We start from the raw sequence: 16,190 nt of genomic DNA on the forward strand, positions 1-16,190 counted from the left end.
TGAGAACAAGTTCTCATTTACAATTGCGACCTGGCCAAGATAAAGCAAAGCAGTTCGACAGATAAAACGACACAGAGTTACACATGAAGTAAAAACAAACATACAGTCAATAATGCAGTATAAACAAGTCTATATACAATGTGAGCAAATGAGGTGAGAAGGGAGGTAAAGGCAAAAAAGGCCATGATGGCAAAGTAAATACAAGTAAATACATTAAAGTCTAACTGTATTAAAGTCACCATTGGCCTCATGTTGAAATGCCTGAGCAGTTTCCTTCCTCTCCGGCAACTGAGTTAGGAAAGATGCCTGTATCTTTGTAGTGACTGGGTGTATTGATGCACCATCCGAAGCCTAATTGATCATTCACCAAGCTGGAAGTGTTGTTGCCCTTCTTTGCGAGGCATTGAAAACTTCCCTGGTCTTTGAGGTTGAGTCTGTGCTTCAAATTCGCTACTCAATTGAGGGAACTTAAAAAGGATTGTATATCTGGGGTACAGATATGGGGTAGTCATTAATAAAGAATGTTAACCACTGTTACTGAACACGGAATGAGTCCATGCAATTTATTAGACATTTTATGAACCACATGTTTCCTTCTGAACTTATTTAGGCTTTCCATAACGAAGGGGTTGAATACTTATTGACTAAAGACATTTCAGCTTTTCATTTTTAATTCATTTAAAAAATGTTCGACAAACAATGTTCTCCAAACAATATTCCACTTTCACATTATGGCATATTGTGGTAGATCAGTGACACACGATCTCAATTGAATCCATTTTAAATTCAGACACAAACACAACATAGTCTGGGTAGTTCCATAGTGTTTCCGTTTCCCAATGATGGAGACCACTGTGCTCTTGGAAACTGTCAACACTGTAGAAATAGTTTAATACCCTTCCCCAGATATATATACCTCATCACAGTTCTCTCTCTCAGAGATCTACTGGCAGTTTATTGGACTTCATGCTATAGTTTGGGATCTGACAACAGTGGGACCTTGTATAGACAGGTGTGTTCCTTTCTAAATCATGTCCAATTTAATTTATCCTGAGATCAATTTGTAGCGTCATAACAAAGAGATGTGAATACTTATGTAAATGAGATATTTCTGTATTTAATTTTCAATATATATATATATTGTGTATATGTATATGTATATTTTATATATGTTTTCAATTTGTCATTATGGGATGTTGTGTGTAGATGGGTGAGAGAAAAATAAATGTAATCCATTTTGAATTCAGGCTTTAACAGAAACAAAATGTGAAATAAGTCAAGGGGGTATGAATACTTTCTGAAGACACTGTATGTAGTACAGTTTTATCTAAAAAGGATACTTCAACATATTATAATCTGAAATACACTGAGTAGGATGGTCCTCCCCTAAGGATCCTCCACTGCAGGACACAGGTTGCACAGACCGTTGACAGGGCAAGTGATCTAAGTGAATTCAACCACAAAAAAAAGACTAAGCTAGCTAAAACAACAAATGAAAGGGAGTCATAAAAATTACCTCTTTGCTACAACCCCTCCTGGGTTGGGTATGTTAATGTCACCTGATCATCTGTAATGTAGGCTAAATGAATCAGCTAGTTAGATATACCATCTGATCATCTGTAATGTAGGCTAAATGAATCAGCTAGTTAGTTATACCATCTGATCATCTGTAATGTAGTCTAGATGAATCAACTAGTTGGTTATATCATCTGATCATCTCTTATGTAGGCTAGATGAATCAGCTAGTTAGTTATATCACCTGATCATCTCTAATGTAGGCTATATAAATCAGCTAGTTAGTTATACCATCTGATCATCTGTAATGTAGGCTAGATGAATCAACTAGTTGGTTATATCATCTGATCATCTCTTATGTAGCCTAGATGAATCAGCTAGTTAGATATATCATCTGATCATCTCTAATGTAGGCTAGATGAATCAGCTAGTTAGTTAAATCACCTGATCATCTCTAATGTAGGCTAGATGAATCAGCTAGTTAGTTAAATCACCTGATCATCTCCAATGTAGGCTAGATGAATCAGCTAGTTAGTTATATCACCTGATCATCTCTAATGTAGTCTAGATGAATCAGCTAGTTAGATATATAATCTGATCATCTCTAATGTAGTCTAGATGAATCAGGTAGTTAGATATATAATCTGATCATCTCTAATGTAGTCTAGATGAATCAGGTAGTTAGATATATAATCTGATCATCTCTAATGTAGTCTAGATTAATCAGCTAGTTAGATATATAATCTGATCATCTCTAATGTAGTCTAGATTAATCAGCTAGTTAGATATATAATCTGATTTTACGCCGACGTAACTCAAAACGTGCATTTGGATTGCTAGACTGTCGCGGAGAACATCAACCCATCCTCCCCGACCAACCTCCCAACATTTGTTTCTGTCTCAAGTAACTACACCATTAGTAGGTATCATACGTCTTGGAGGTGCTCAGAAATAGGTCAAGTGTATTTCGTCTCACTCTGAGGCCAGGCTGTTTGTTCATAGTAGGGCAAAAGGGCTGGTGCTACAGCACCACTAGGACTCTATCTGTGCCCGTGCCTGATCCAGATTAGCATGGTTGATCCAAATTAGCGTGGTTGATCCAGATTAGCGTGTTTAATCCGGATTAGAGTGGTGATCCGGATTAGAGTGGTTGTTCCAGATTAGCATGGTTGATCCAGATTAGCGTGGTTGATCCAGATTAGAGTGGTGGTCCGGATTAGCGTGGTTGATCCAGATTAGTGTGGTTGATCCAGATTAGTGTGGTTGATCCAGATTAGCGTGGTTGATCCATATTACTGTGGTTGATCCAGATTAGCGTGGTTGATCCATATTAGTGTGGTTGATCCAGATTAGCGTGGTTGATCCAGATTAGTGTGGTTGATCCATATTAGTGTGGTTGATCCAGATTAGCGTGGTTGATCCAGATTAGTGTGGTTGATCCAGATTAGTGTGCATGATCCAGATTTCCTTGGTTGATCCAGTGTGAAGGGTACAATCACAATCAAGTGTTGTTCCAAAATCGATTGAACCACCAAAACCTTGATTTTAAAATGAAGATCGGATGTTATCATTTCCGTTATGTAATATGATTATGTTTAACCAGTAAGAAACCAACAAACAAGCTGTATTAGGTAACAATATCCCCTTAGAACACCTGCCAAGGTTTTTACCTAGATATACACTGCTCAAAAAAAATAAAGGGAACACTTAAACAACACAATGTAACTCCAAGTCAATCACACTTCTGTGAAATCAAACTGTCCACTTAGGAAGCAACACTGATTGACAATGAATTTCACATGCTGTTGTGCAAATGGAATAGACAACAGGTGGAAATTATAGGCAATTAGCAAGACACCCCCAATAAAGGAGTGGTTCTGCAGGTGGTGACCACAGACCACTTCTCAGTTCCTATGCTTCCTGGCTGATGTTTTGGTCACTTTTGAATGCTGGCGGTGCTTTCACTCTAGTGGTAGCATGAGACGGAGTCTACAACCCACACAAGTGGCTCAGGTAGTGCAGCTCATCCAGGATGGCACATCAATGCGAGCTGTGACAAGAAGGTTTACTATGTCTGTCAGCGTAGTGTCCAGAGCATGGAGGCGCTACCAGGAGACAGGCCAGTACATCAGGAGACGTGGAGGAGGCCGTAGGAGGGCAACAACCCAGCAGCAGGACCGCTACCTCCACCTTTGTGCAAGGTGGAGCAGGAGGAGCACTGCCAGAGCCCTGCAAAATGACCTCCAGCAGGCCACAAATGTGCATGTGTCTGCTCAAACGGTCAGAAACAGACTCCATGAGGGTGGTATGAGGGCCCGACGTCCACATGTGGGGGTTGTGCTTACAGCCCAACACCGTGCAGGACGTTTGGCATTTGCCAGAGAACACCAAGATTGGCAAATTCGCCACTGGCGCCCTGTGCTCTTCACAGATGAAAGCAGGTTCGCACTGAGCACATGTGACAGACGTGACAGAGTCTGGAGACGCCGTGGAGAACGTTCTGCTGCCTGCAACATCCTCCAGCATGACCGGTTTGGCGGTGGGTCAGTCATGGTGTGGGGTGGCATTTCTTTGGGGGGCCTGCACAGCCCTCCATGTGCTCGCCAGAGGTAGCCTGACTGCAATTAGGTACCGAGATTAGATCCTCAGACCCCTTGTGAGACCATATGCTGGGGTGGTTGGCCCTGGGTTCCTCCTAATGCAAGACAATGCTAGACCTCATGTGGCTGGAGTGTGTCAGCAGTTCCTGCAAGAGGAAGGCATTGATGCTATGAACTGGCCCGCTCGTTCCCCAGACCTGAATCCAATTGAGCACATCTGGGACATCATGTCTCGCTCCATCCACCAACGCCACGTTGCACCACAGACTGTCCAGAAGTTGGCGGATGCTTTAGTCCAGGTCTGGGAGGAGATCCCTCAGGAGACCATCCGCCACCTCATCAGGAGCATGCCCAGGCATTGTAGGGAGGTCATACAGGCATGTGGAGGCCACACACACACTACTGAGCCTCATTTTGACTTGTTTTAAGGACATTACATCAAAGTTGGATCAGCCTGTAGTGTGGTTTTCCACTTTAATTTTGAGTGTGACTCCAAATCCAGACCTCCATGGGTTGATACATTTGATTTCCATTGATAATTTTTGTGTGATTTTGTTGTCAGCACATTCAACTATATAGAGAAAAAAGGTATTTGATCTAGGATGTGTTATTATAGTGTTCCCTTTATTTTTTTGAGCAGTGTATTACATGTCTTTATCATCAGTCTAACATATATGTGAATATATTACACCCCTAGGTCTTTATCTTGTGTTCCCTTTATTTTTTTGAGCAGTGTATAACTTCATATGGAGACATGTTTATACTTGCCTCACATATTACGATCCTTTTAAAGTAGACACCAAAGGGACTTCTATTGTCTATTTCAACTATTGAGGTTTTATAATGTTACCCAGTACCCCCCCAGGGATACCGAAGCCCTTTAAGAACGTATTTTTAAACGAGCCGGTTGTCATGGGATACCAAATCTATCTAAAGCAGTTTTCATAGAGCCGTTAGCAGTGGTTAAATAAGGAGCAGGACAGCTGGCCCACATTACTGAAACAACATGCCACAGGATCAGTAATACCATGACCTCACCTACTAATGGAAACAACATGCCACAGGATCAGTAATACCATGGCCTCACCTACTAATGGAAACAACATGCCACAGGATCAGTAATACCATGACCTCACCTACTAATGGAAACAACATGCCACAGGATCAGTAATACCATGACCTCACCTATTAATGGAAACAACATGCCACAGGATCAGTAATACCATGACCTCACCTACTAATGGAAACAACATGCCACAGGATCAGTAATAATTGATAGAACCACAGAAATAGGACTTGACTGTTTAAATACTGTTCATACGTTATATCACACAATGGCACATTTACCTCATTCATTTACTTTATTACATTTTTTAAAAATTAAAGTTAACAAATAGTAAAACGAAAACACATTATTCACTAAAATACATCATGGATAAGATTGTCCAAAATAAACGAGTACAAACATGAATATTTTTGCATAATTGTATATTTTTGACCGTTTGTGAATCATTTTATACCAGGTTGGCAGTGTGTTGCTATAGAGAAAATCAACTGGTACACATAACATACTGCATATGCTTCAGACATGTTGATCTAAACATAGTTTTTAAGAGACAAATGTCGGCTAAATGAAATGAATGATAAATATGATGTGAAGTGATCGTCGAAATAATCACAGTCCAACGTCTGTTCTTCACAATTCCTCAAGGCATTGTCCAGCTGAAAAACAAACCAGGAAGAGAAGAGGGATGTCAATGATTCATTTCTATTCATTACAGTAACACACTAGTACGTGGCATCTTCTGTTGGTTTCAAATGTTGTCAGTTTGTAATGAATTTTCTCTTAATAGAAGCTCACAAAAAAAGTAAAGACGTGGATTTTTTTTTTTAACTAGGCAAGTCAGTTAAGAACAAATTCTTAATTTCAGTGACGGCCTAGGAACAGTGGGTTAACTGCCTGTTCAGGGGCAGAACGACAGATTTGTACCTTGTCAGCTCGGGGGTTTGAACTTGCAACCTTCCGGTTGCTAGTCCAACGCTCTAACCACTAGACTACCCTGCCACCCCGGTTAAAGTTTTGGTAGATTTATTTCAAATAAATATATCATTTTGTCATTTAATTCTTTCTGCTTGATGTTTTGTCTTTTCAGGGGGTTGAAATGAAACGCTGATGGCAGTCAGGTACAGCAATGGACTCCAGCCGGACCTTCCCGACCCCTCCCAGCCTCCCCCTCCCCTGCTGCCCAAACCAGACAAGGCCAATGCCCGGCTGCAGAAACTCATCAAGAAGAGTGCCAAGAAGAAAGCCCGACCCTCCCAGACTCCCATCCCCTTCCGCTCCTGTCTGTCCCCCGTACACGAAGCTTCGGACCTCGAGCACAGCGACACACACTCGACTCCTCCCCGGTCACCGGACTTCAGTTTCCCCATTAGGCCTCTGTATGATCCACACCCCCCCTCTCCGTTCTCGTTCCCCCCCAGTGGTCCATATGGTAACAATCCTTACAGCCAGACAGGGGTCTTTCCCCCCCTGGACTACACCGCTCCCATGCAGACATCAGAGAACCAGGTGGCGCCCCTCTTTGAGTGCTCGTCGTTTATGTTTGACGATGACGACACAGAAAGCATGATGCCACCCTCGCCTCCGCCTCCGCCTCCGCCTTCGTCTGGGTCGGTGGCCACGGCAACAGTAGCTCCAGACTCAGTCCCCAGTGTACCACAGTCAACTCCCCCAACTCCATGTTCCCCTAAGATATCAACTCATGTTATGACTCTTTCCCCACCAGTACCTAGTGGTCCGAGCCTGGGTCCGGGTCTGGCACCATTACCCGCTCAGGTCCAAGGTCCAGTCCCACTTCCTGCTCCAGTACTGATGTCAGTGCCAACCCTTCAGACACAACCTCTGACCTCAACCCATCAGGTGACGACACCCAGTAAGCCAAAGGATGATGTTCCAAAGCACACACCAGCTTTGGTCACTAATAACCTTGGTTCTGAAGATCACATTATGAGCAAAGCGGCTTCTAAGACGGTCAGCATGCAAATAAATCAAGCTGATTCCTGTAAAGTCAAACCGTCTGACATCATCCCACAAACAATGATTTACACATCCAAGGCAACGTTTTACGAAATCTCCAAGCCTGCACTTCCAGACATAACAGGAGTGAATATATTGTATCAAGGAGCATCGTTATCCACGATACACAGGGAGAAATCACCACTGACTTGTCATCAAAGTGAGCCGGCTATCCCATATAAAGTTTCCGTGGCAAAGACCCCTTCTGGAAGATCGAAAACACCCTCACACCATCCCACAATGGGAAGACTGACACCTGTTTTTGAGATATCGAAAGCCAATCCACTCCTGTTCGCTGCAAGTCCAATATTCTTCTCCTCTCGGGATGTGCACGCCTCGGTCGTAAACACAGAGACAGAGAAATACAAGTCACCAATGACTGTTACCAGTGCTCTCTCAGCAGCAACCGAACAACTGAAACCAATTGGATCTCGTTCAGATACAGACATATTCCAGAATAATGGAATTACAACTACCATGGGAGGATCTATGGCTAATTTATCTTCTATGTTCAGCTCCTGTCAGGATGTACACGTCACACAGAGAATCAAGTCACCAATGGCTATTACCAGTACAGCCCAAACACCCTCAGCAATACCTGTTAACAGTAGAGTTAAATCTCCCTCAGGAATACATATAACCAGTACAGCCCAAACACCCTCAGCAATACCTGTTAACAGTAGAGTTAAATCTCCCTCAGGAATACATATAACCAGTACAGCCCAAACACCCTCAGCAATACCTGTTAACAGTAGAGTTAAATCTCCCTCAGGAATACATATAACCAGTACAGCCCAAACACCCTCAGCAATACCTGTTAACAGTAGAGTTAAATCTCCTCCTTCAATGCCTGTTACCACTACAAGCAATATTCCCTCAGCTGCAGCAGAAGCACTAAAACCAATAGGATCTAACGCTGACAAACATTTACAAGGTCTGACCAGTGTTGAAAGAAGTACAACTCAGACTAATGGAATAACAACCAACATGGAACGGTCTATGGCTACGATATCTTCTGCATTCAGCTCCTATCAAGATGTACATGCTTTGGTTGTAAACAAAGAGACACACAGATACAAGGAGATACAGGATACAACTACTATGCTCAGATGTATGACTACTATATCTCCTGCCTTCAGCTCCTATCAAGACGTACATGCCTCAGTCATAAACACACAGAGACAAAAGTCACCCATGCCTGTTATGTGTAGAGTTAAATCTCCCCCGGCGATGACTGTTCCCAGTACAGCCCAAACTCCCCTAGCAATTCCTGTTGCCAGCAGAGTCAATTCACCCCCATCAATGCCAGTTAACAGTACAGTCAAATCACCCCCATCAATGCCTGTTACAAGTGCAGCCCAAACTCGCTCCACAGCCAGTGAACAACCAAAATCAGCTGGATCTGCCTGTGCCGGCTCAGTGGAACTTTCACAAGGTCCAACCAGTGGGGATAGAAACCAGACTAGTGGAAGCACAACCACCACTGAAAGATCTATGGCTGAGAGAACTCCCAATGAGATTCTAGAATCAAAGATGGCTGCACGCGACAGTGCAGTTTCCAAGCCAAGGGTCAAGTTTACAGAACCTCATATGCAGAAAGATAAAATGGATGAAACAACTGAATATGGAACCCGACCTGAGTATCAAAAGCTACAGACCCCATTGTCCCCCAAAAGGATACCAAAGACAGCTTCAAATGGATACAAAGCGCCAACGATTTCAGCTCCACCAAACAGACCCACTGTGCCAATGATCTCAGCACAACCACCTCCAAACACTGTGCTAACGCGAATGATTTCATCACCTCAATCTCCATTGACCCCTAGATACCCAGACTCTCCTATAATTGGCTTACGTAAAGTTTTGGCACCATTGATAGAGCATCAAAAGACCCCTACATCCAAAAAACCTAAAACACGGTCAACATATTACGGACTGACTCCGGCTGAGTATGTTGCCTATGGTGGGATCCGGACATACTATGGTCCTTCTGGACCTAAAGCTAATGAATCAACACCATCACCATCCACAGCACAGACTAATGGATTACCAAATGGGCCTCGTCCTCCTTTAATCTCTAAACCTGAAACATCCCCCTTAGGATCAAACACACCCAACAGAGAACAACAGAAACCTACCTTGCAAGGGCAGCATTCTACTGTTCCAGCACCTTCACTTTCAACACCTTTAGCTGCAACTGGCTGTTCTCAGACACCGACAGATAAGGCAGCCATATTTAAACCCAATACATCAGATGTTAACAAATCTGAAGCACCTGCTTATGCAATACAACCTGATATAACACCTATTGTGGACATAACAAAACCTGAACTTCTATTGGCCCTCGGACAGTTAACTCTTCCACCAGCCACCAGTGAAGTCCCCACACCAATGGCCTCTCATTCTGAGGTTCCAAGACTGGCACATAAAGCAGGTGTGGTACACACAACCAGACCAGCTCCATTTCAGCTAAATGAAACTCCTTCATTCCCGATAGGTAGGAATGTTGTGTCAAAGTCGCTGTTTCCTTTCAGCATTCCAAATGCTGAAGTTTCACAAAATTCAACTGTAGCAAATATTCCCCGACACAGTGGAAAGTCAGAGGCAGATCCCACAGTCATGCATCTTTCTGTCAAGGCTAATATTAGCACAGACACTAAACTACCCAGAAAACCTGTCATAGGAGTCCCCAACAACCCTGATATAGGAAGCCAACTCCCCAGCAAACCTACCACAGCAACTATACTACCAGGCAAGCCTACCATAGACACCAAACTACCTAGCAAGCCTAGTGTGCCAACCATAAGAACTCAACTCTCTCATTCACCTACTATTGAAACACCTACCATTGAAACAGGAACCCAAGTCCTCACCAAACCTACTATAGAAAACCAACATTCATGCACACCTATCACTGGAACTAAACTTCCTAGCCCACCTACCAAAATAGCACAACTTCCCAGCCCACCTATCATAGTAGCCCAACTTCCCAGCTCACCTATCATAGTAGCCCAACTTCCCAGCCCACCTAGCATAGTAGCCCAACTCTCTAGCACGCCTAGCATAGAAGCCCAACTTCCCAGCCCACCTAGCATAGTAGCCCAACTCTCTAGCACGCCTAGCATAGAAGCCCAACTCCCCAACGAGCATTTAATAGAACCTGTACAACCTGGCAAGTCTACTCCAGAAAATATTCTGCCCAGTACCATGCAGTACCATGCAAACCATACCAGGAAGCATTTTGTAGAAACCAACTCCCACAAAGCAATTGAATGCAGACAATCTACAAAATCTACCATTGATGAAAAACCTTCCACCAAGTCCACTACTGAAACGAGATTCTCAGCCAGCTCTACGAACGAAGGTAAACAATTTACAAACCCTATTGTAGCAAATGGAGCTTGGCTGAAACCATCCCTAGAGCCTACACGTACTAACTCAACTATCATAAGTGCACAGCCATCCACAGAAATTAGATCCCCAATAAGCCCTACTTTACAAGCTAAGCATTTTACAAAGCCTGTTTACAACAATTGTTCCTCTCCAAAACCTGTCCCACATACTAACAGGCCTATAATAATTGTACAACCTCCCACACCTCCCATAATAGAGTCCATACCTCCCTCAACCCCTGCTTTAGAAACTAAACCCTTTACAAAATCTGTTGCAGAAGCTAAAGCCTCACCAAAATCCCTTGAACCTGTCTGGGCTAATATAACTACCATAAATGTACAACCTTCAACAAAACCTACCGCAGACTCTTTTAGCCCTACTATTGAAGCTAAACCCTTTATGAAGCCAGTCATAGAGGCTAACGCCTCCCCAAAACCGGTGTCAGTGCTTCCTAACAAACCTACCATAAAAGTCCTACCTTCTACACCGCCACGTAGACATAACAGACCATGGTCAACAACACCTATGGAACCTAAATCTGTTACAGAACCTAACCATGCAACAAATAAGCCTACCGTAAATGTCCAACCTTCAACAGAACCTACTACAGAAACTAGACCCTGCTTCAGCCCTACTGTTGAAGCTATACCCATTATACAGCACAATATGGAAACTAGAGTCTTTGCTAAATCATCCCCAGAGCCTAAACCAGTTAACATGCCTACAGTATATGTACAACCTTCAACAGAACCTACTAGAGAAACTAGACCCTGCTTCAGCCCTACTGTTGAAGCTATACCCATTATACAGCACAATATGGAAACCAGAGTCTTTGCTAAATCATCCCCAGAGCCTAAACCAGCTAACAAGCCTACAGTATATGTACCACCTTCCCCAAAGCCCATAGAAAGAGAAACCACCTTAAGCCCTTTTATTGAAGCTAAACCCTTTACACAGAATAATACGGAAACTAGAGACTTCACAAAACCTGCACCAGAACCTAAACCAGCTAACAAGCCTACCATAAATGTACAACCTTCAACAACACCTACTATAGAAAGTAGATCCTGCTTCAGCCCTACTGTTGAAGCTAGACCTGCTGCAAAGGTTATGGCATCAAGAAGTTGCTTTAGTCCCACTAGACCTTGGTTAAACCCTTCTACTGAAGCTAAACCCTTGACGAAGCATGACATTGAAGCTATTGCCTCCCTAAAACCGACACCAGAGCCTAAATTGACTAACACCACTTCCACAAAGCCTGCTATAGAACGTATATCGTCCCCAACCCCAACCACTGCCGTAGACACTGTGATAAAACTACCTGCCGTTTTCAAAGTGATTGACTCTTCCAATCCTGCCTCTCTGCCTCAGGCCTCAGCCTCTATAAAATCCCTGCCCACAAACAGAGGAATGTCATCGCCATCTCAGCCAAAGACTGGACAGACAGAGACAGACACAATGGAAGATGTGGAAGTCAGTGCATCAGGTGCACAGGGGAAAGCAGCCAGACGTCAAGAGACACCCTGTACGAAGTCTACGATATCAACTGCATCTTCGACTGTTGACAATGTAGACAAAGTAGACAAGCCCCAAGCTCCAACCGCTAAACCTAGCCTTGCTAACGCTGCACTGAATGCACTGAAACCTAAAAGTATGAAGACCATGTTCAGTGGCTGGTCGCGCCTCAAAAAACACATGGTCGTTGAACCAGAGGAACCTCAGTTCCCGGAGCCAGAGCCCGAATCTGTCCGCAGGGATGGCGCCATCTACAGTAAGAACACTGACCAGGCCAAATCTAGTCAAGCTTCTTCAGCAAAAGTCAAAGACCACTCTGAGAAGGGCAAAGAAGTGCTGAAGGAGACAGAGGCGCCCAGAGCAATGAAAATGTGGGATGCCATGCTCTTCCACATGTTCTCTACCAAGGAAGCAATCATGCAGCAGATCAAAGCTAGCAAAGCTCCCGATGGTTCCGACAAGAAGAAAGACCAGAGAGAGCAGACCAATAAGACACGGAAAGTGAATCAGCAGAAAGAGAATGAGATGGAGGTCGTCCCCTCTTTTGCCAGCCGTCTGCCGCTTCTCCTCTACAGTCCGCGCTTTGATGCCAGAAAGATTAAAGAGGCTGCAGAGAAGCCGCTGGGGAAGATGTCAGCTGTGTTCCAGAGGGGGCTGATTAACCGCAAAAATCAGGACGGGGAAGGGAAGGACTTTAATAAAACTGCCAGGGGATTCGGTTCCTCAAGAACAACTGATGTCTGACTTTGAACTCCACACACACCAGAATATTGCTGCTCAATCTTCTCATTAAGTAGATGAATAAACCTCAATAGATTGATTTCAGTTATCATATAGCTAGAGATTTGTATGTTAAATAAGCTTCCAATCAAGGGCTGCAGTGCAGTAGGCTATGCCAGGATATTTACTTCAATATGGTGTTTAAACTAGGATTTTTAACTATGATCATGAGCTTTTAAGACAATGATGTTGGATGCATGCAGACGGCTCATTTACATCTTTCTTGCTCCATAGAAAGATGTATTTTTTTAAGCGTTGCTCGTGTCTTAGTCTTGGAGTGTTCACCCCGGGTGAGGTTAGGAGTAGAGTGTCTGATGACAGTGGGTAATAAATAGGGCTTGTACATTCCTGGATTGAAGCGACGGAAGGACATTGGATGACAGAGCAGTGTAGCTGTGAGAGAGGTGGAGCCTAGCTAGAGGTGGAGCCTAGCTAGAGGTTGAGCCTAGTTAGAGGCAGGGCCTAGCTAGAGGCGGAGCCTAGCTAGATTTGGAGGCTAGCTAGAGGTGGAGCCTAGTTAGAGGTGGAGCCTAGTTAGATGTGGAGGCTAGCTAGATGTGGAGGCTAGCTAGATGTGGAGGCTAGCTAGAGGTGGAGCCTAGCTAGAGGTGGGGCTTAGTTAGAGGTGGAGCCTAGCTAGATGTGGAGGCTAGCTAGATGTGGAGGCTAGCTAGATGTGGAGGCTAGTTAGAGGTGGAGCCTATTTAGAGGTGGAGCCTAGTTAGAGGTGGAGCCTAGCTAGAGGTGGAGGCTAGTTAGAGGTGGAGCCTAGCTAGAGGTGGAGCCTAGTTAGAGGTGGAGCCTAGTTAGAGGCAGGGCCTAGCTAATAGCTAATACACCAGACTCGAGTGAGAACTCTAACTTTGAACTTAACACTGTGACTGCATGCAACATTTTTTAAAGTCAGTGGAAAAGATATGAAGTTTTCCCTCTAGTGTTTATACCTCTATAGTGGAGCTATGGGAGGGGCACAGCTGCAGAAGTTGGACATACAGGGGGAGAAGGTGTGGCTTCAATAGAAGGCAGCAGAAGGATGCATAGGCCCGACTGGAAATGACAACACAAGAACAGTTGGTTTGAAAAGCACTTTCAGTTTGCAGGTTGGTTGAAAAAATATTTAAATAGCAAATGGAATGTATAGGACATGGGTCCTCATTGGGACATGATGATAGGACATGGGTCCTCATTGGGACATGATGATAGGACATGTGTCCTCATTGGGACATGATGATAGGACATGTGTCCTCATTGGGACATGATGATAGGACATGTGTCCTCATTGGGACATGATGATAGGACATGGGTCCTCATTGGGACATGATGATAGGACATGGGTCCTCATTGGGACATGATGATATGACATGGGTCCTCATTGGGACATGATGATAGGACATGGATCCTCATTGGGACATGATGATAGGACGTGTGTCCTCATTGGGACATGATGATAGGACATGGGTCCTCATTGGGACATGATGATAGGACATGGGTCCTCATTGGGACATGATGATAGGACATGTGTACTCATTGGGACATGATGATAGGACATGTGTACTCATTGGGACATGATGATAGGACATGGGTCCTAATGGGATATGATGATAGGACATGGATCCTTATGGGACATGATGATAGGACATGGGTCCTTATGGGACATGATGATAGGACATGGTTCCTCATTGGGACATGATGATAGGATATGGATCCTTATGGGACATGATGATAGGACATGGGTCCTCATGGGACATGATGATAGGACATGGGTCCTTATGGGACATGATGATAGGACATGGATCCTTATGGGACATGATGATAGGACATGGTTCCTCATTGGGACATGATGATAGGACATGGGTCCTTATGGGACATGATGATAGGACATGGGTCCTCATAGGGACATGATGATAGGACATGGATCCTTATGGGAAACGATGATAGGACATGGTTCCTCATTGGGACATGATGATAGGACATGGGTCCTCATTGGGACATGATGATAGGACATGGGTCCTCATTGGGACATGATGATAGGACATGGATCCTTATGGGGCATGATGATAGGACATGGGTCCTTATGGGACATGATGATAGGACATGGTTTGCTTTATGATGAATGTCTTCAATGGTGCAGAATGGATAAGAATGAAGGACTGTAAGATAAAGGTGCTTCATGCAATAAACTACAGAAGAGTCTTCGTGATACAGGAAGCTGTGTAATAAACTACAGAAGGGTCATCGTGATACAGGAAGCTGTGTAATAAACTACAGAAGGGTCATCGTGATACAGGAAGCTGTGTAATAAACTACAGAAGGGTCATCGTGATACAGGAAGCTGTGTAATAAACTACAGAAGGGTCATTGTGATACAGGAAGCTGTGTAATAAACTACAGAAGGGTCATCGTGATACAGGAAGCTGTGTAATAAACTACAGAAGGGTCTTGGTGATACAGGAAGCTGTGTAATAAACTACAGAAGCGTCATCGTGATACAGGAAGCTGTGTAATAAACTACAGAAGGGTCATCATGATACAGGAAGCTGTGTAATAAACTACAGAAGGGTCATCGTGATACAGGAAGCTGTGTAATAAACTACAGAAGGGTCATCGTGATACAGGAAGCTGTGTAATAAACTACAGAAGGGTCATCGTGATACAGGAAGCTGTGTAATAAACTACAGAAGGGTCATCGTGATACAGGAAGCTGTGTAATAAACTACAGAAGGGTCATCGTGATACAGGAAGCTGTGTAATAAACTACAGAAGGGTCATCGTGATACAGGAAGCTGTGTAATAAACTACAGAAGGGTCATCGTGATACAGGAAGCTGTGTAATAAACTACAGAAGGATCATCGTGATACAGGAAGTTAAGTAGATAAGTGACACTGAAAGTTAATTTGTTAAATGATAAAGACACAGTTGGTGTTTTAAAATAAGCGTTTGATAATTTTGTTGCTGGAATAGATCTAATGATCATTAAAACAGGTTTTTTAAGCTTTAAAGGTTTATTCTTCTGTAAGGAACTTTTGAGAATTTGTGGAATATTTTTTTAAATTTAAGATGTCTATTTTTTTTATAGCTTCTCAGGGCTTCTCAGGTCTTTGTTTAATGAAATCATTTCTCATTGGTAAATAACAGGGGTGTGTCCCCGTGAGCCAATCATAACCACACTGCTGCTTTAGACTTGTTGATATAGAATTGGCTCGACTCAAAAGTGTGCAGTAATAAAAACGATTGTGGCGCCGGGGGTCAAAACTGAAGAAGGAAAAACCTGTATTGATTGTATATACGGGACATTATTTTGTATAGA

The 16,190-nt window shown here is 43.5% G+C and overlaps 1 protein-coding gene across 4 annotated transcripts in view; it reads right to left on the minus strand.

Annotated features, from left to right (window-relative positions):
• Positions 1–5,457: 5,457 nt before the first annotated feature.
• Positions 5,458–16,190, minus strand: part of LOC116359648 (non-muscle caldesmon-like) — an 85,887-nt gene continuing 75,154 nt past the window's right edge. For all 4 annotated transcript variants that reach the window (XM_031812784.1, XM_031812782.1, XM_031812781.1 and 1 more), the window contains one exon: positions 5,458–5,837. In XM_031812784.1, coding sequence (XP_031668644.1) covers positions 5,812–5,837 — 26 coding nt within the window. In that variant the 3' untranslated portion in view covers positions 5,458–5,811. The remainder of the gene's footprint in view (positions 5,838–16,190) is intronic.

The sequence above is a fragment of the Oncorhynchus kisutch genome, unplaced genomic scaffold, assembly GCF_002021735.2.
Source record: "Oncorhynchus kisutch isolate 150728-3 unplaced genomic scaffold, Okis_V2 Okis03b-Okis08b_hom, whole genome shotgun sequence".
Lineage (NCBI taxonomy): Eukaryota > Metazoa > Chordata > Actinopteri > Salmoniformes > Salmonidae > Oncorhynchus > Oncorhynchus kisutch.